Raw genomic sequence first — 20955 nt, forward strand, 5'->3', positions numbered from 1 at the left:
CTAACTTACAATATGTTATGATGGCATCCCCTACAAGATTTTGATCTTCATTCTGAAAATAGTAAAGAGTTTTCTCCTTCATCCTTTTTGAAAGAACATGATAATAAATGTCCATTATTATTGGAAGGACAGTGCTTTCAATTGCGTTGGAAAAAAATTAAATTAACGTGTCTAAAATATAAGTGATTTTTACATATATTTTGGACACAACTCAACTCAATCTAATAGATTGAATTCAATAAATTTTTCCTAACTCAATTTAGACAACTTCAGTCCAGTTTGGAATTATAACAAGGTTAAAAAAGTGAAAAAAAATTATAGAAGTCAAAGGCATAATCAAAAGAGCAATGCCACCATTCACATTCATATCACCTATTTAAAAAAGATATGATATATTTTAAGACATTTTTTATGTCACTAAAAAAAAAAAAATCACATCAATATCTTAGAAATAAGCACAATAAATGGACCGGAATTGGAAAGAGTAGCATTTCTGGACTCATAATTGCATTTGTTGACTGAAATATATAACATTATATAATTTGGATTGAGATCTCTTTCGATTACTCAATATTTAAGAATCTCATGTTATTTAAATTTAATTGTTTATAAAATCATTTAAACCTTGATAAAATAAAAGTTAATTTCAAATTAAAATTTAATACCTCGAATATACAAAAACAACTAATATTTTATAGTTCATTAAATTTGAAACAAAAAAAGCACAGTTTTGTATCAAGAGATTTTTCAATTTTAAATAATTGGTGGATCTCGATGTGTATAATTTGTACACGTAATTTTCAAAGGAGGGGCCTTTCCAAAAACCAAACATTTCCACAAATTGCTACACGCACCAGTCGTATCTCACCACGTGTGATACTAATTTGAAGCCCTCACGTATGAAACGGGAGAGGAATCAGTTACTCACGTTATGTGGCTGACAATATCCCTTATTTATCCACCGAAAAAAAAAAATTGCACCTTGTTTTTCTTTTCCGATTTGATAGGCCACACAACTCAGCCACTGGCAATGACCCACGTAAAACGACCATGGCCCAATTCCGTCATTTCACACTCACAATTCCTATGCATTTGACTGGAAACTCCTCCGTACCGAGACGTGGCGCGCGTTTGTTGATCCGCTCACGAACTGCAGAAAGCCGAACCGGGTGGGGAGTCCCCACAAACCGTTAAACCGGAATTGAATTGAGTTTGGCGTCCGCTTCTCCAGAAGCTTCCCCGTAGGACCATTGCCATATAAACTTTCCGCTATTCATCGCTATTTTTTTTATTCCCAAACCATTCCATACTGTGTGATCGAGAGGGCGAAATAGTCTCTGAGATTCACGAGTTTCTGTGCCATCGATTGCTATGGTGAGCTCTCGATCGTCAAGGCTTGCTGTAGATATTGATGTGTAGGACCTTGTTTTTTTCTCTCAGTTCTGAATTTTTGAAAATTTTGATCTGATTAGGCTTTCACTATAGGTAATTTAGGTTCTTTTTTTCTTTCTTGAAGAGAATAATTGTTGATTTTGTATATACGGTCAAATTATGCTGTGTCTCATAGAGATTGACTAAGCGAAATAATTGCTGATTTTTTATATTAGATTCGGATGATTCTTCACTTCTTTTTGCTTGTGAAATAATTGTTGATTTTTTTATATTAGATTCGGATGATTCTTCACTTCTTTTTGCTTGTGAAATAATTGTTGATTTTTTATATTAGATACGGATGATTCTTCACTTCTTTTTGCTTGTCTTTTTTTTTTTTTTACTAGACTGATCTCTGATTCTTTCTATCTAAAAATTTTCCCGCGAGAATAATAAGATTTAGTTTTGTATGGATTTTTGTCAATATTATTTTATTTTTATACGTTGATCTTGATAATTACGTAATTAAGAATAGAACTCTTTGGAGAAAGTTCATTGATTATTCGTTCTTGTAGATTGTTTTCGATTTTCTAAGCAGAGAAAATCATTTGAGATAATAGAAAATCATTTCATCTAATCGATTTGATATTTTTGTGGTTTGAGATGGAAAGGTTGCTCTGCGATTTTTTTTTTTTTTTTCAATAAATATTTGAAGCCTTCTTTTGTTAGAATTGTGATGGTGTTAAGAAATATAGGAACTGAAAATGTTTTCGCGGAAATGAAAAGAGATAAATTTGTTGTAACTTAGAGTGCTCTGATAAGAAAAATAATCCTTTTTTTGTAGTTTTCATGGAAAAGGCTTTCTTGGACAAATCTTTCCTGGAAATTTGATATTTAGGAGGGTTATCTGCTTCGCTTATGGATGTATATGTTTGTGATTGCTTTTTAATATTCTTTGGCTGCATTTTTGTGTTATTTGTCTTCTGAGTACTGATCTCTGTTTCTGTTTGATGCCGTTACAGATGTCGTACTCCAGAAGGTCAAGGTACGTTTTGTTTTTCTGAGATGCGATGCTGGTTTTATTTTTTATTTTTGAAAAAAGAGTTGTTTTAACAAAAACGAAACAAATACAAGTAATAACAAACCATCTGAAAGTATGTTCTCTATAACTTCCACCATGAGAATAAATACAGTATAGTCTCATTGCATAAAGCCTATATTCTCATCCTCGTTTCAAGTTCCTGGTTTCTCACCAGTACATGATGCAATTGAAGTTGTCTGCCACCTCTTTCAGCTTCTCTTTGTAGTCCTCTTTCTTGGTGTTCTGGTTGTCGTCGAGCCATTCAAGGGTGTCCTTCACAGCGGACCCAATCTTGTCCTTCTCACAGGTATCAAGATTGTTGCGAGCATCAATTCTTTCCTTCACCTTCTCGTGTTCCTCTGCAAACTCTTCTCCTTCACGAACCATACGGTCAATCTCCTCCTGGCTCAGGAAACCCTTGTCGTCAGTGATGGTGATCTTCTCTAATTTATCAGTGCCATGTCTTCTGCTTTATCATTTAGGATGCCAATTTGCATCAACTTCAAATGTGACTTCAATTTGAGGGGTTCCTCTCGGAGCTGGTGGAATTCCAGTAAGATCAAATTTCCCAAGCATCCTGCAATCCTTTGTGAGACTCCTCTCACCTTCAAAGACCTGAATGAACACGGTAGTATGCTGATCCTGGTGAGTAGTGAAAACCTGAGATTTCTTTGTTGGGATAACAGTGTTTCTTGGGATCAACTTGGTCATCACTCCACCCACAGTTTCAATTCCAAGGGTTGGTGGAGCCACATCCAGGAGAAGGATATCTTTGGTTTCTTCACCATCTACACTCAAGATGCTTCCTTGTACTGCAGTTCCATAAGCAACTGCTTCATCTGGGTTCACACCTTTTTTGGTTCCTTCTCATCAAAGTAGTCCTTAAGAAGCTGTTGAACCTTTGGAATCCTGGTACTTCCACCGACACGAATAATCTCATCAATCTGGTTCTTCTCCAATCCAGCATCCTCCATAGCCTTTACGGGTCACATGGTCTTCCGGATCTGAACAAAACATTGATCAGCTCCTCGAACCAAGTGTGGGTCAGTGGTTCAGAAAAGTCAACACCAACAAAAAGTGATTCAATCTCCACACGGACTTGGTGCTGGCTGCTAAGAGCTCTCTTGGCACACTCAACTTACCTCAGCTTCCCAAGAGCTCTATCGTCCTTGCTGAAGTCCTTTCCATGCTTTTTCTTTATCAATTTGATGAAGTATTCCATAATTTTCTGATCAAAATTCTCACCTCCCTGATGAGTGTCGCTTTTAGCGGCAAGGACCTCAAAAACACCATTATCGATTGTCAAGATACTGACATCAAATGTCCCACCACCTAGGTCAAAAACAAGGATGTTCTTCTCACCATCCTTATCCAAACCATATGTGATGGTGGCTGTGGTTGGTTCGTGAACAATTCTGGCAACATTCAGTCCGGCAATAATACCTGCATCCTTGATAGCCTGCCTCTGGGCATCATTGAAGTATATGCAGGAATGGTGACAATGGCATCCTTGATTTTCTTCCCAAAGAATGCTTTTGCTGTTTCCTTCTTCTTAGTTAGAACCATAGCATTGATCTCCTCAGGGCTGAAAACCTTGGTCTCACCATCCTTAATCTTCACTTGAATGTAAGGCTTTCCATCCTTATTCACATTCTTGCATGGAACAAGCTCCATGTACCGCTGAACCTCCTTGTCTTCAAACTTTCTTCCAATAAGCCTTTTGACGACAAAGATGGTCCTCTTAAGGTTGACAGCTGCCTAGTTCTTTGCAGCCCTCACTGATCAGTCTCTCGCATTCAGTGAATGCAACCCATGATGGGGTGATACAGTTTCCTTGTTCGTTGGCTATGATTTCAACATGCTCGTTCTTGTAGACACCAACACAAGAATAGGTTGTGCCAAGTTCAATACCAATGACTGTTCCCAACTTGGGGGCTTCCTCTTTTGCAATGGAAATTGCAAATAGACATCTGAACAAAAGAATCCCTAGTACAACCAGGGAGCCGTGTGCTCTCCACAAGCCAGCATAGAGTGTGAATCTCTCAGCTCTCTCTCTCTCTCTCTCTCTTCCCCTCTCTCTTGTTGGCTCTCTGCAATTCAAATGGAGCTCCTGAGAATGGGCGATGATGGCTTTATCAATGTGGTTGTATTAATGTTGATGTTTCTCATCACTATGTCCTTACATGTTGAAAATGTTTCAGGTATTCTCGATCTCCTTCTCCATACAGGCGGCACAGGTCTGTCTCGAGGTCTTTGTCGAGGTCTATGTCGAGGTCAAGATCAAGGAGCCGGTCAAGGTAGTGGCATAAAATTTCCATTGTCTTTGGTTTTGGATCGCAGTGTTTCTTCTGTTTTATCTTATGGTTCTTGTTTCATTTCCTTTTTGATCTGGCTGCAGGAGCCCTTCGGTGGAAAATCCTGGTAACAATCTGTATGTGACAGGATTGTCACCTCGGGTCACAAAGAGAGAACTTGAGAAGCATTTTGCTAGTGAGGGAAAGGTATGCACTTCATCTTTCCCTGCTAAATTTATTGCCATTGACTGATCTTGGCTTCGAAATGTCAGTCAGCTTTGAATTTATTATTCTGAGTCACTTTCTTTATTGGGGTTTAGAATGTTGTGCATAATCTATTGGGATCTTTCTTTTATAGGTGGCGGAAGTTCATCTTGTCGTTGATCCCTGGACCAGAGAATCCCGTGGCTTTGGGTTTGTTACGATGGGAACTGTTGAGGAGGCTGATCGCTGCATTAAGTATTTGAACCATTCTGTTCTTGAAGGCCGTGTCATTATGGTGGAGAAGGTAAAAGTTCTGACATTTAACTTTGTTTGTGGACTACTGGCTGCTTTATTAGTTACTGGCCGCTGCGCTCCTTTCAACATTGTATCAAAATATCAGATAGTTTGCTACTAGTTTTGAGTTTGAAAGTTGTTTGCTTCTTTCCACTTGAAGTTTTTGTGGCAGCAGGTTAGCTGTGTGTAGCAGCTCTTCACCAAACTCAAACTACAACTAAACAAACAAATCAAATACATCAAGTATCAGACATGGGGTTGTATGCCCTGCATTTCTCTCCTTTTTCTAGCAATTAAATATTTAGTGACGTTTCAGTTTCTTATTATTGTGTTGTTGATCTCTCTCTCTCCCTCCTTTTTCCCTTATATAAGATTCTATCTAGCTGTGGCCCTCATCTCTTGAGTTGACTTATAATTTCACGATCTCATGCTTGATTTGCATTTGTTACAGGCCAGGAGGCGGAGAGGGCGAACTCCTACTCCGGGAAGGTACCTTGGATTGAAAACAGTTCACGGTAAGAATGTTTTTATACTCCAAATTAGTTTCTTGATGGCTCTGTTTGTCTTGGATGTATTGTCTTTTTGTGTCTTATTTTCTTCTGTTACTTTTTTCTGCATATAGTGCGCCATCGATCTTCAAGCTATTCTCCTCGGCGATCTCCTAGCTACTCTTCTCGGCGATCTCCCAGCTACTCTCCTTATCGAAGGGGCCGCAGTCGCTCGCCACGTTATTCATCAGAACGGAGCAGGAGTAGGTCATATTCTCCCTATTATAGCCGTAGGAGGTCATACTCCCCTTATTATGACAGGCGGAGGTCATACTCTTTTTACTACAGCCGGCGCCGGTCCGACTCTCGGTCTCGCTCTCCTTATAGCAGGTCACCTGTCAGCCGCCGGGATCGGTCCTACTCTCATTATGATACCAGGTATTACTCACCTGATGACCGTTACAGTAGGAGGCATCGGTACCGTTCTCTCTCCCGAAGCATGTCACCTAGGCCAAGGAGGAAGTCAAGGAGGAGCTACTCACGCAGTGTCTCACCCAGGCCGAGGAGGAGCTCGAGGAGGAGCTACTCACGCAGCATTTCGCCTAGACTGAGGAGTTCCAGGAGGAGTTATTCTCGTAGCATTTCCCCTAGACTTAGGAGCTCGGGGCGCACTCGATCAAGGCGTGAATACTCTAGAAGCTACTCTAGGAGTCCTAGTGCGACTCCAAGTTCTAGATCAGCTTCAAGGTCTGTTAGTTGTTCTAGCTCGTATAAAGAGTGAGAAGCTATCTGCCTATTTAGCTAGTTAGGGTTCTGGTCTTGAGATATTGTTGTGGACAAACAACTGACTGTATATTTGGGAGTTTATGGCTTGTCTTTCTCATCGAGTATTTACGTCTTGTTGTAATAATAGTTGGCTTTAAGTATCTTGTCTTGTGTGTGAATGTATGATGCTGTTTTTGTTTTTGTTGTTGTCGTAACTGATGCGGGTTGGCATTGTGATTGCTCTGGTATGATGACACTTTCAGGGTTAGAAACGAAGACGCAAGTGGAGATCTAATGAAGGCGAAAATACGCTTCGCTCATCGAATCATGATAACTTTTGTGTTGTAGTATGTAAAGTTCACAAAGTGACATTTAACCCTACAAACTATCGAACCATGACAAGTCAAAACTTCCAGTTGCATGTGACTTTTTAGCTGCTAAATTCTGAGTTAATGTGTTAATAAAAAAATAAAAGAGAAAAATTGAGGGGCGGTGGGTTTTCCTTTTTGTTGCCGAAACTACCACCTTTATGGTCCACAAGGAGAAACGGTTTTTTGACACCCCCAATCTCACCAAATGGGGTGGCTGAAGTACCTTAATCTCTATGGGTAGTTTGGCAGAAAATGGTACATGACGTCCATTCGGTCCAAAAAAAAAAAAAAAAAAAAAAAAAAGAAGCTTAATGAAGTGACAAACTTATCATGATATGATAGTTTGTGATTGTCACTTTCTGAATTTTAGAGGCTAAAACGCCAAAATAATCATACTTCAAATAGGGTAAAATATATTATTGAATGAATTGGTTATGAGAAAACTATAATAGAATACTAAACTGCTTGGCTACTTGGCAACCGGAACTTTTATTGCTTTAAATCAACTTGCCCCGCAATCACCGTCACCTTTTGTTTTATTTTTCTTTTAAATACTATATCACATTTGTTCTGATTGAATGATTGAATGATTGTGTGAGAGCTTCAACACCTTTCGCACAACAAACACATATTAGAGATTTTGATGACTGGTCAAAAGGGGTTTTATTGATTCTAGTCAATGTGGTAAACCATTAATAGAGCAGCTCTGATCAAGGTTGATGAAATTCGCATTAACACACATCATTTACAGATTCAAGCTTGTTCAAATAGATCAAAAAATTATACAGTCTAAAAATTTATTTATTTTATTTTATTTTATTTTATTTTAAAAAAAGCAAATGATTCACATCTACTTGCACGGAAAATTACATTTTGCATGTAGTACCCAAAATGCAACGGTTATTTTTTATGAAAAGAAAAAGGATTCAATTTATCAATTTTCAACTTTGGTCTCTCTCTCATATGAGAAATTCTTTATTGAAGGATAAAACCTTACAAAATTTATCATTGCATATAAATCTTTATAAGGCACTGTCATTTCATTGTTGTTACAAACATCTATAAATATATATATGGTCGTAACAAAAAACAAAACAATCTAAACAAAGCCTTTCCTCCTCTCCATACATTTTTTCACCCCTCTTAGGAAAAACCAAATTATTATGATGAAGGATATCGTGCATATACAACAAAGGATAAGGCACATTATTCAAAAATAAAATTCCTAACCCTCAACTTATTTCTTAGCAAATTATAATGTTTTAAGCAAAACAAAATGTGATGAATTTAATCTACCGTTGGTACATGTGGATCTTGCCTTCCTCTTTTATTCTTCTTATTTTATTTTTTCGCCCTCCATTTTGTGCTTCTTATCTTATGCAGCATTGTATTATATGAAGACTGGAGCCAGCGGGACCTTTGAGGCAATTATGGTACACGGCATTCCCCAATTCTCCAGATTTCTTTGGCATACTGAGCAATTGTCCGGTCGCTGCTGAATTTCCCACTCCCAGCAGTGCTCAGAATAGACATCTTTAGCCACCTTTTCCTATCCCTGCAATAATTAAATGAAAAGGAAAATTAGAAGCTCAAGTTATATATATTATATCTCATGATTTCCTTGTCCACCAATATTTTAATAATAGTGCAAAGTCTTCAATTGGGTGTCTAAGGTAGGTGCATTTCTATCTTTTTATTTCATAGTCAAGGTTTGTTGCATATAACGGCATCATGTACACCATTAGATGCAATAATATTAAATCCTAACCATGAAATGGCTCCTTTCCATTTCAAGTGAAATGGAGAGGATCCTTGTCCAGTTTGAATGACCACAAATTGCACGCCCTACCAGGCCGGGCTTGCATTATTGGCTAGGCTCATGCTCAACTCTTGAGCTTAATTGGCTTCAGTAGGCTGGTGAGGAGGCTGTCCAACTAGCCTAGCTTGAGCTGTTCAGCACATTGGATCAAGTTCACATATTTAATCTAAGCTACGAATGATAGCTTGCTAGCTTAACAACCCAGACAAGGGTTGTAGTTTCATTTTAAGGAAGAGATCAACTTATTTAGGCTGGTGAAGGAGGCGTCCGACTAGCAAGCTTAAGCTTTTTTTACTAGTAGCTTACATACATGTTAACAAGAAGTTTCAGTCTACGTAGCTTGTAGGGTGACGTTAAAATTTAGGGGTGCTGATATCTTACTTGTAAGCTTCATCTACTTTTGCCTGAGCATCCATGTAGCTTGGGAAGTCTTGGCCGACAAGAAAATAATCACCACGACCATAACCAGAGTTTCCCTCTAGAGACTCGAGGAGTGGGTTGTAGTCATAACTTCCAAACACCCCGCTTCTAATAAACTGCTTGGCCTCCTCAAACCGAGGGTCTGGTTTGAACTGTGTCATTCACAAGAAGGGCCAATCTCAGAAGAGGAAATAATTGGTAGCTCACTGGTAAGCCAATATACTCAAATACAAACAGGAAGAAAAACAGTAGGAAAACATATGATGAGAGAAAAAAAAAAAAAAAAAAAAAAAAAAAACCAATAATATATGAGGAACAGAAGAACTACTTTTGAATCAGAAGTGGCTTTAAGGAAGGTCCTTGTGTAGATTTAAATATTTAATGCATTAGATAACTTGATTTGAAACCATGCCACTAGCAATTCTTGAGGTAATTGTATGTTTATGGAACTCATCCTGTCATAGTTTTGGCTTTACTAAACTATAGTAGGCCCTAGCTTTAATCTATATCAATTAGGCTTTGGCATGTTTTTCAGCCATTCAATCTAGGCAGTGCCAATGCAATTTTCCTGATAGGACAAGATGCGTACAAGGATCCATAGGAATGAGGAGCTTTTGTACCATTTACATCTTTTAAGATATAAAAAAAATTTTTTTTACCAAATATTAAGAAATTGCAACTTCGTACCAGTCCATTCTCTCTTTTCTTGCGCAGCCTAGGCACTTCATCTGCTGTTGCACCAAAGAGGAAAAAATTCTCTTCCTGAATCTCCTCCCTGATTTCTACATTGGCCCCATCCAGAGTACCTATAATGAGGCAACCATTGAGTGCAAATTTCATGTTGCTTGTGCCACTCGCTTCCATGCCTGCAGTGCTAATATGCTGTGACAGCTCACTTCCTGGAATAAGTATCTCTGCTACAGATACATTGTAATTTGGAACAAAAACTACCTGAAATTTTGCGAGTAACAAGCAGATAAGTCTATAATAAACCTTGATAGCATGTGTGAGTAAGTCTATAATATGTATGCACATGTACAACTCACACAGCGTAATAAGGAAGACTTATAATACTCAATTAAGGGATAGATAGCATGCAAAAACTATAAACAAAGATATTTGTCTCAAAATGTCTAATATGGCTTTATAGGAATGAGCTGTTGCTATCCCATAGCAATCAAATTATGGCGAATTCTGAAATCCAGAGAGAAGGATATGCTAATTTTTTAAAAGAAAATATAAAAACGAAAACGAAAACGAAAAATGAAAGAAAGAATATCAAGGGTTGTAAATTCTATGGTTAAAAGCCCAGAAGACACTAGCCTGAGGAACATCACAAAGGTACTACAGTTATTCATATCCTAAAGATTCTCTCCTTCATCACTTTCTAAATGCACCATGAAGTCAAACACATTGAACCAGAAACTGTGCCTTGCATTGATATCAATGACCAGCTGCTTGACTATGTATAATGAAGAAGCATCATAAACCTAACTTTCAGCAGGTTCACAACAAATCTAATACACACACAAAAGAGAAAAGAAAACGCATGCATGGCCATTCAACAGAAAGATCAAACGTTATTTTTCACGGATAATTCTAGCTTTGTACAAGTTAATGATAATAGGTAGTAATCCGTCTGAGACCCTGATGTACAATAGTGGCTCATAATCCCATATATTATGAACCATCCTTGTCGGCAATAACTTCATATGGAAAGTCAATTCGAATCAAATTACCTTCAAGTAGCTATTGACCTCGGGATCACTGTTGACAACAGCACCAACATCATTCACCAGCTTGACTATTCTTTTAGCATTTGTATATGTTGCAAATGCCTTTCCACCAAACATGATGGTGCGTGACGTTGTATTCTTCCGCTCTTCAGGGCTCATCTCCTATAATAATCCATTTTCAAGAAAGTTCTCAAAGATAGTACAAGAATTATGCTAAATCAAGGATGATATTTAAATTCTATGTACGCATAGGATGTCTTTTATACCTTTAACTTCTTGTACCTATAAATTGCCCCCAGAATATTCAGCAGCTGTCTCTTATATTCGTGGATGCGCTTGACTTGTATGTCAAATAGGCTATTTGGGTCAATGTCCACCCCTGTCACTCGTTCTATGTACTGTGCCAAACGGTGCTTATTAGCCATCTTGGCAGAGGCCCATTCAGCTTGGAAGCCTGCATTGTCGGCAAACTATAGGAGAAAGTGTCAGTAATGAATACAAACTTTGTACACTACAGGAAGCTGTTTTACAATGGAGAAAAAGAAAAATATTCTAAATATATTAAATATTATTTCTAATACATACCTTTCGCAGACCTGCGAGTAGGTCGAGGTTGGTAACCCACTGTTCTGATTTTAACCATTTGGTTATAATGTTACTGAGTTCAGGACTACAAAATCGGAGCCATCGGCGAGGAGTAATGCCATTGGTTTTATTTTGGAACTTTGATGGCCATATAGAAACATAGTCTGCAAATAACTCGGACTTCAAGATATCACTATGTAACTGGGCAACACCGTTTACCTATAAAGAGATAGCCAACAATGAGTTACTAAAATTTCAAAGAAAGAATTCAGATCAATACAAGAGGACAGGATTTGGGACGGGGGGCGGGGGGGACACGCCAATAAAAGGTATCTCCAACATGATAATAATAAGCAAGGGTGGAATTAGGATTTTAGGTGCGGTGGCAAAAATTAAAAAAAAAAAAAAAAATTGTTGGGGTATAAAAAAATTAGAGTACATTTTGAGGTTTGGGAGGGGCTTAGTAGTTCCACCCCTAATAATAAGACTTATTTGGACAAACTCAGAGCAAAGGAATTGTAGCATTTCGCAGTACCATCAATTCATGGATGACACTAAGGCCAGATATTTAAATAATTCTGACAAACAATAAATCTATAGACAGGTAAAGACTACATCGAGTGAGCTACATGAGACATAATATTTATAGATTTCCAAAGAATGCACCTCTTACCGTATGTGCAGAAACAACGCATAAATTTGCCATCCGCACAACTGGCTTTTGGGGGTTATCATCCAAAATGCGCATGCTGGGAAGCTTACTTTCAAGGTCAGTTTGTGTCTTTTGAATCATTGCTACGAACTGCGAGATATTTACGGTTCCATACTCAAAATACAAATACATAAGAGACAAAAGAAAAGAGGGGGTGAATAATTGGGTAAGCAATATACTCTCTTGTCAATTTCTGCTATGATCTCCATATGGCGAGGAAGAAGCTTCCACATCAGAGCTTGTGACCATTTCTCAAGTGCTTCAGGAAGGACTGTGTGATTGGTGTAGGCAATAGTCCTGGTTCAATCATTAATATCTGAATTTGAGCTTATTAACAAAAGTGCAATGCAAACATGATGAAAGACCACAAAAGAAAGAAGGGTGTGCTGCAACAACCTCAGTGAAAAACATTCTAAAAAACATAAAGCACAAGCACCTTGTTGTGACATCCCAAGCTTCATCCCATCCAAGTCCTTCATCATCCAATAGTAATCGCATCAGCTCTGGAATTGCAAGCGTAGGATGAGTATCATTCAGTTGTACTGCAACCTTGCTAGGAAACTCAGACCATTGCCTTGATCCCTTCTCTACTCTCCTCTCCTTAAATCTGAATATGATGTCCTGTAATTGGTCCCAAGATTAGAGCCGGATATTGTAAGAACCGCATACTAGACAAACAACTGTACATGGCTTTCTAATCAGTGAATGCAAGGGCAATTAACTTGTAATAATTCCAATTTACAGGGTGTCCTTGCCAACAGTAAACCAAGTGTTAAGGCTCAACTTAAGGTATCCATAATGTATTACAACCTCACATCATCCTAGTAGAATCCCCTGCGAGCATAATGCCAGTGTGATGACCTTTCTTGGTTTTTATATTTAAGAGAGGTTGCCCTATGCATCCTTGTGCACTATAACCAACATACTATGAGTTTGAATCTCTCCCCTGGATAAATGGCTTTTTCTTACTTCCAGTTCACATTACTGGGATAAGTGTCTTATAAAATGCAAGCATTTTGGTACCATTTCAGCACAATAGAAATGAGAGAAGTCATACAGACAAGAACAGAGAATGAAATAAAGAAGGAATTAGAGAACCTGAAGCGATGCACTGCAGAGAAAGAATTGTTGCTTCAGCCGTAAGAGCTTTCCATTTTCTGTGGCATCCCCAGGATATAGAACAGCGCAAATCTGCAAAAGCAGAATTTAATACCAATCTATTTCCGTAGAACGTTAAGAAGCATGAGCATGTGGACATACATAATTGTTAAGTGTAAATTTAACCAGAATATTAATTAATTTGAGATCCAGTCATAAGCATAGATTTAACTAATAGAAAACCAACATTTTTAGCCAAAGGAGAAAGGTAAAGGCTTAGCATAGTATGAAATTTGTTTTTTACAAACTGAATAGTGCCTGTTCTTTGATACAAGGGGTAGGTCCACAAATGCTTGCCAGACCACTCTTTTCAGTAAAATGAAAATCATTAATAAACTATTCTCATTACTATAGTATGTTTGTGCAACTATCTCTTCATCTTGATTTGGCTGGGTAACTTTATTTTACATAACTATAGTAACTGATAACCAACCTGTTGAGCTCGAGAATGAAGTTGTGCAGCAGATTCGTATTGTCCATCATTAAATTGGAATAAGTTGAAATCCTCAGCACAAGCTTTTGCTTCCCAGAGACGAAGACTAATAGTATTCTTAGTATTGTATCCTGGAATTGGTACATCATAAGCCAGAGCTTGCACAACCTCTCCACCAACCCATTTTCGGCTGCAATACACAGAAGCATCATCAAGTGAACTTATTTAGTTTTAGAGAGCAATCAAGTTGCATATGAATTTATAATAAGAAAGCAATCTTCAACTATTTAGGACCTGTTGGTCATAAAAAAAGAAGAAGCCATTCTTGGACTGAAATATACAAACAAGAATTAAATCTTCAATTGACACTTACGATTCATTAGGATTAACCTCAACATGGCCAAAGAATCTGACAGGATATACGATGTCATGCCTAACAATTTCCCAAGGACTAAACTTCTGCAAATTTTTTACAAAAGTGTTAATAGCATTCCATGAACTCACAATACTTAGCAGAGTTTTCAGGTGAAACGAAACCTCAAGCCAATCCTCAGCAATTTCTTCTTGGCCCTCCTTGGCAAATCGCTGCTTGAACAGCCCATATTTGTACCTCAAACCATACCCCCATGCAGGCAAATTCAATGTTGCCATTGAGTCTAGGAAACATGAAGCCAGCCTTCCCAGACCGCCATTTCCTAGAGCTGCATCTTTCTCCTACAAAAGTTCATTTCTAATGACCATAAACATACTGCATGTTAAAACTGAATAAAAGTCACTAGATCTGTTAGAAACGAACTAAAATCCAATTTAGTAAACAGATAAGTTATTATCAAGAAGAAGACAGGATGAAATAGTGGAATCAGATTTCTGTTTTGGACCCCCACTATAAATGGAACAAGGCACTATGATTATTGATGGCTCACGCCTACAAATCTGTGTGTGTGGCTAGGAGAAACCCATTCTAATCCCCCATTATGTCGAACAGATTACATGGAAAAAGACTCCATTAAAAAAAAAAGCCTACATGTTTTTTTGTCAATGAAGGCTTATTTACTATAGAAAATGGAGGATTACCTCCTCTGTTATTTCCTCGAGTTTATGCCCCAACTTTTTCAAAGCATCACCATATGCATCTTGAATTTTCAAGTTCCCAATTGCATTAGTCAAAGCTCGTCCTTGAAGATACTCCATTGACAAGTAGTATGTTTGTTTGGGATCGACTTTGTGAAAATGAACGTAGGTCTCATTCCATTGCTGCAAAAAAAAAAAAAAAATTATCAATAATTAACAGTAACACCAGTAGTCCAGCTTTTATGAATAACTAAATACAAATAACCTAATACTTAACTGCTGACATTGGGCATAACCATTGTATGAATTCAAAACCATATGAACACTTCCTTTATTTCTACTTCCCCTGTTTCTTTCTTTGAGATTATTCTCATAACAATACAAGACCATCCCCTACTCAAAAGCATGCAATGAACATACAAATAGCACCTCTTGCCTTTAAAAACTTATGTGCCGCATAGGCCAAAAATTTCTCCAAGCTTCTCCAAGGAGAACTTTTTGCGTAATTGCAAATTGCTAACACACGGTGCCAATTCGATTGAAATATCTGACATACTGCCATAGTGAAACCATTACGAACTGAACTTTAAAAAAAAAAAAAAAAACACGGACGCATGTCTAAATATCCGAAAACGAGTCCGATTGCTATCATCTATCGAATCAAGCATCTATAGTCTATATCAGTCTAAGCGAAACAAGCACGAATCAAATCCGAGACGAAAAATTAACACAAAATATAGTTAGCACCTCCACTAGAACAAGAAGTCCCAAAAACTATCACAAGAACTGTAGTACATTACATCTATAAAGCTCCAAATACGGATAAAACTAGCGAAATCAGCATGATACTAAAACTAAATTAAGCAATAAATTATCTGAAAACTGCCTAAATCTAACAATTCAATCACAAACATCAAACAGGCTCAGAAATCGTACTTGCACGAGACGATCGCGAACGCTCTCCGCTGTCGCGTAGTAGGCTTGCTCGGGCTCGAACTTGAAAGGCGAGAAATGAGGGCTGAACTGCGCGTGGTAATTGATATTCGACGCAATCGCCGCTGGCTCCTCGGCCAGCGGCTGCGCCACCGCAGGCACTTTAGCAGAAATGGCAGAACCAGCGGAACCATTAGCTTCTCTGATAGCCGCCATAACAATCTGCAAAACAAGGCCTCTGTTTGTAACCACGAAAAGGAATATAAATACACTGAACTGAGCTTTCCTACTATTGCGAAAGAGTCCAAAGATGAAGCACAAGGAGGGAGAGATATTTAACAGAGAAAATCAGAGAAAGATATTTTGATTGATTTCTATGGTGGAGTCAAAAAATGAGAGAATATGCGTGGTATTAACGGGAGAGTGGACAAAGAGAGAGAGCTTTTGGTTTTGGAGTATTCGGAGGAGAAGAGGAAAATATCGGAAGATGGAAGAAGGAAGAAAGGATTTGATTGGAGTGAACGTGAGGAGCTGACGATCACATGGGAATGGAGCCAAACAGCGAGTGTTGACGGTGTGCGTGCGGGAGCGTGGGCGTGGGAGTGGGAGTGGGAGTGGGAGTGACGCTTGGTTTTGGGATCAGGTGTCTGATTACTAATTTCTTTTCTTTTCTTTTTGAGGCGCTTTTTGTTTAGAGAAAGTCGGGGGACACGTGGTCGCATTCAATTTAAAGCGCGAGCGTCCAGAGCGAATCTGAGCTCAAAGACATTTTCCCGTGACTGTGAGTGAGCTCCAAGAGAAAGTATATACGGAATTTGTATATAGAATTTCCAATTATCGAAAAATTTAATAATTATTTTCCATAGATTTTATATTCTAATATGAAATAATTTTTTTAATATTTTTAATCATTGTATTCTATGGAAGGATAAAATTTTCCTTCAGATTGGGTGAGAAAAAAATTCTTAATATACTCTATTTAATTGATATTTGTCTAAAATTTATATGTAGTATATATTTTTAATAAAACATGTAATTTTCACATGTATTTTTGAAAATATTTTAAAATTACTTTGAACATATATCAAGTTAATAGAATGTATAATAAGAGAACAAATCTTTTATTCACTAAATATGAACTATTTAATTTTTGAATAAAGTTTTCCTTCCATTTGGATTTTTTGGATCGGAGAACCCAATTTATAAAATTGTCTTGGGTACATTGAGCATATGAAAGTACTAAAAATTGGCTGCATTAGGTGGATACATCTTTCATTCACTTACAGACATAAATTTCCTTCAAATCGGTATAGAAGAAATATCATTCAACTCATGTAAAATAGTGTCAAATATCTATAAACATTTAAAAGGCACATTAAATTTTTAACATCATTAATAGTAATTTTACTAATTTAGACTAAATTTAATGTGTCTTTTAAATGTTTATAGACGCTTGGCACTATTTTACATGAGTTTGAGGATATTTCCTCCATACCGGTTTGGAAAAAATTTATGTCATTCACTTAATATTAACTATTTAATTTTTTAATAGAGTTTTTTTTTTTTCAAATTAGATTGGAGAAAAAAATTTCAACTCAAATTATAAAATTGGCTTTGTACCTTGAACATATGGAAAGTATATACTTTTTTTAATAAAGCATGTGAGAAGCATGTGGCTTTGTTTGTTAAATTTTTGTTTTGTCTTTTATTTTCTTCTCAAATCAAAAACATTAACAAACAACTCACACACAAAACACTTATAAAAACACAAAAACAGTTTTGACCTGTACGTCACAATAAAACATTTTTTCAAAAAAAAACAAACAAACAAAAACACCTCCAAAAATACATTAATAAAGATAGTCATCTTATTGTTCTCACATGTTAGGGATTTATAGAAATTTTATAGATTGAATTGAAAAAAAAAAAATTCTGACCCAATTTAAAAGAAAACTCAGGTCTTCATTAAAAAAAAAAAGGTAGATCTGGGGAACCAGACTGGTTGAGAAATCTTGTTTTCGTCTTGTTGTTAGCTAAGATTTTCCAATTATTTATTTATTTTATTATTATTATTATTATTATTATTATTATTATTTTATGATAACCTGTAGCGCCCCAGATTTTAAAAATCTTATTTTAGATATATTTATTTGATGATGATTAGGTAATGGTATTTATTCTTGAGGAATTTATTAGATCATATAATATGGATTTGAGATTATATCTGATTATTTTATTGGGTGATTTAAGAGATATGATAATTGATGACCAATTAATAGAATTTGGAGTATGATTATAATAGTTGGTGATTGATTAAATGAGGACAATAGACAAATTATTTTAAAATGCGAGTTAACCTACAATACTTGCTCATAATCACCTTATCTTTCTCTTTTATTTTATTATTACTTTTTACTATTTTTTCCCCCATCTTTGCCGACCAATCCACCTAATTCTTATTTTTCTTTCTTCTCATTTCCCAATTTTTCTTTACAGCAGCCCCACACTCACTTATTCTCCTACTTTGAATTATTAACTAATGCTTTATACTATACTTTCTCTCTCTCTCTTTTCATGAGGTCCTACCCACTTTCTTTTCTTCCTTTCTTATTTTCTACCAGCACACTAACCCCTCTCCTCCCCCAGTTTCCCCAATGTCACTTATTACCACTCATTGCTCCTTCAATTTTTCTTCCTTCCTTCTCTTACCACACGGTTTGGACTTTCCTTTTCATTTTCTTGACTTCACCTACTCTCCTTTCTTATTACTTAACGGGGAGGAAGAAACAAGAAGATAGAGAGAGAGGGAGCTTTACAGATGTAAGAAAGAGAAGACAGAGGGAGAAAGAATGTTGCAATAGAATGAGAAATGGACAGAGAAGCATGAGAAAGAGAAAGCGGGTGAGATGCTGAGGGGGAGAAATAGAGATTTAGAGGATGACCAAAAGAGAAATTCGCAGAACAATAAAAATGGGTTATTCTAAGGTAAAATTCTTCTTCCTTTAACTATGAGTATTTGATTTTAAGTTGAGTAACGAGTCTTAGATGAGAACCTTTCGATTTAATCAGGATGATATCGGGTGGTTTCACTCTTGAGAATTTTGAATTAGTGTTGGGAGTTGATTCTTTATTTTTGAGCTGAGTTATAAGATGTTTTGGGTTGAATTTTAATGGGTTAACTCCCCTAAAGGAGTAGACTGGAGTTAATTGATTTTCGTGAATTATTATTAATTTAGCTGTGAATAAACAGAGTGGAACAACAAGATATTTTTCAAGATGATTATTTAGCAGTTTAAAGACTGCTCATAGCTTCAGTTTAGAGGTAAGTAAATTCACTACCCCTTCTAAAATTACTTCATGTCATGCTATTTATACATTCTTGTATCAAACTGTAAATGATTATTTTATTTACCTGTCATGAAGATATGTTGCATGCATGAAAGATTTCTAAAAGAATTATTTAGAAAGTTTTTATTTCTTTAAACGTTTTCTAAGCACAACGAGTTTATATTTGGAAAAGTTTCCATTTTGAAAAAAAAAAAAAAAAAAGTTGAGAAATGATGATGATTATAAGAAAGAAGAATGATGATAAACTCTCCTACATGTTGCCCTAAGATGCATCAAAAGAAGTACAAAGAAAAGTACAAGAAATGAGTTAAATGTTTATGAAATGAGGACACATGTATGGATGAGAGTATTTTTGGCCCTAAGATAAGTAAGGATGAGAGGAGTTCGGTACCGATACTCGGATGGAGGCGAAACCACTGAAGGAGGCTATGTCAAAAGGTGGTATTCCATCAACATGACCGTTGAGTGCACCAAGAAAAAAGTTAATTGACGGTCGAGCATGGCTGAGGCCACAGTTCAGTATCATGGTCACAAGGACTCGCAACCCTCGTACACATAGGTAATAGTGTACATGGGCCCTAAGATGAGAAAATGATATACTATGATGATTTACAACGATGATATACTATGATGATTTACAATGATGATTTATAATGATGCATTATGATAATGATTTATAAAGATGATTTATGACGATGATTTATTACTAGATGTAATAGTACGTATATGCTACGAGAGATGCAACTGTACATACATGTATTATTATGGCTGGATGTATATTTATTTGTGAAAACAATTTTCAAAACTGAGAATAAGGAGTAAAATTATTTATGGTTGTGGATTTTACTTGCTGGGTCCCTTTGGGCTCATTCAGTTTTATTTCTTGTTTTCAGGTAAAAAGGGCGCTGGAATAGGAGGCCGGAATGGGGTGGGGAATAATTATTAACTTTCAAAGTCTTTTCATATCAGATATTGTAATAATATGATATTCCGTAACTAAAGTTTAATGTTTTCTAATTTCGCTTGTAATAAAATCTCTTGAAGAATGTTTTATACATTTATCATATCCTTTAAAAATCAAGTACTCTAATAGACCTTATAGATCTTTGCAAAAGCTTTTGTTGTAAAAGAAGAAAAGTGGCAAACTCAGCCTTAACGAGCTAGGGATGTTACATAACCCCATAATAAAACCCGTAAAATCCTTAACATTCTTTCAATTAAATGACAATTTTTTTCTTCATATCAACTTTTATCATCCCTAAAAATATATTAATTTTCTTAATTATTATATATTGATAGAATATTAATTAAATGATTAAATTCATTATTTTCTATCCGCTTAAGCTTTTAGAATAAGTGTTGATGTAACATATCTCAATAGGATTGTACCATATTGCATGCAACTAAACATAAGTTTAAGTCTATACATGAAAGAGAATGTTAGAATATTAATTAAATAATTAAATTTACTATTTTTTATCCACTTAAGCTTTTGAGTAGCAATTGAGATTGTAATTCTATGACATCATATACGCTTTCACTATAAATCTCAATGGATAAATCCAATTACATTAGGTCACACTTTAAAAATGCGAGCACTTAGTGATTCTTAGTATAATATGTTAATTAATGGGAAATTATATCTAAAATCTTTAGGTAAACGTGTTTTTATTAAAAACTCCCTGGGGTTTTTTTTTTTGGAAATTTAGTCCCTAGGTCACTCGAAATTACTAGAAAACTCCCTACCGTCAATTTTTGTTAACTTCCGTTAGTCTACTCAAAACTCACCGTTTTATCTGATTAAAATATTATTTTTTTATTAATTTAATTTAAAAAATTCAATCTTAAAAAAAAAAAAAAAAAAAAAAAAAA

General features: G+C 36.2%; 2 protein-coding genes across 6 annotated transcripts; one reads left to right on the plus strand and one right to left on the minus strand.

The window, feature by feature from the left end:
* The first annotated feature begins 1267 nt into the window (after window positions 1-1267).
* LOC132163476 (serine/arginine-rich splicing factor SR45a-like) lies at window positions 1268-6698 on the plus strand. 4 transcript variants are annotated; one of them, XR_009438306.1, is made up of 8 exons: window positions 1268-1374; window positions 2394-2416; window positions 4654-4749; window positions 4851-4953; window positions 5105-5254; window positions 5405-5501; window positions 5696-5759; window positions 5867-5886. XR_009438306.1 is itself a non-coding variant. In XM_059573777.1 (7 exons), the coding sequence occupies exons 1-7, from the start codon at window positions 1372-1374 to the stop codon at window positions 6511-6513; spliced, it is 1086 nt and encodes a 361-aa protein (XP_059429760.1). In that variant the 5' UTR covers window positions 1277-1371; the 3' UTR covers window positions 6514-6698. The 4 variants fall into 4 exon arrangements, 1 of the variants encoding a protein (XP_059429760.1); XR_009438305.1 differs by having other exon boundaries at window positions 5405-5504; window positions 5867-5882; XR_009438304.1 differs by having other exon boundaries at window positions 5405-5759; window positions 5867-5902.
* A 1270-nt stretch (window positions 6699-7968) lies between these two features.
* On the minus strand, window positions 7969-16298 carry LOC132163421 (alpha-glucan phosphorylase, H isozyme). 2 transcript variants are annotated; one of them, XM_059573702.1, is made up of 15 exons: window positions 15739-16298; window positions 14806-14985; window positions 14269-14445; window positions 14105-14190; window positions 13732-13921; window positions 13239-13331; window positions 12577-12761; window positions 12320-12437; window positions 12102-12230; window positions 11429-11647; window positions 11110-11313; window positions 10847-11005; window positions 9795-10058; window positions 9069-9259; window positions 7969-8423 (listed from the first exon to the last, which is right to left on the minus strand). In XM_059573702.1, the coding sequence occupies exons 1-15, from the start codon at window positions 15949-15951 to the stop codon at window positions 8297-8299; spliced, it is 2535 nt and encodes an 844-aa protein (XP_059429685.1). In that variant the 5' UTR covers window positions 15952-16298; the 3' UTR covers window positions 7969-8296. The 2 variants fall into 2 exon arrangements, with proteins under 2 accessions (XP_059429685.1, XP_059429687.1); XM_059573704.1 differs by lacking the exon at window positions 15739-16298 and having other exon boundaries at window positions 14269-14461; window positions 14806-14873.
* Between the last annotated feature and the right edge of the window lie 4657 nt (window positions 16299-20955).

The sequence above is a fragment of the Corylus avellana genome, chromosome ca10, assembly GCF_901000735.1.
Source record: "Corylus avellana chromosome ca10, CavTom2PMs-1.0".
Classification (NCBI taxonomy): Eukaryota; Viridiplantae; Streptophyta; class Magnoliopsida; order Fagales; family Betulaceae; genus Corylus; species Corylus avellana.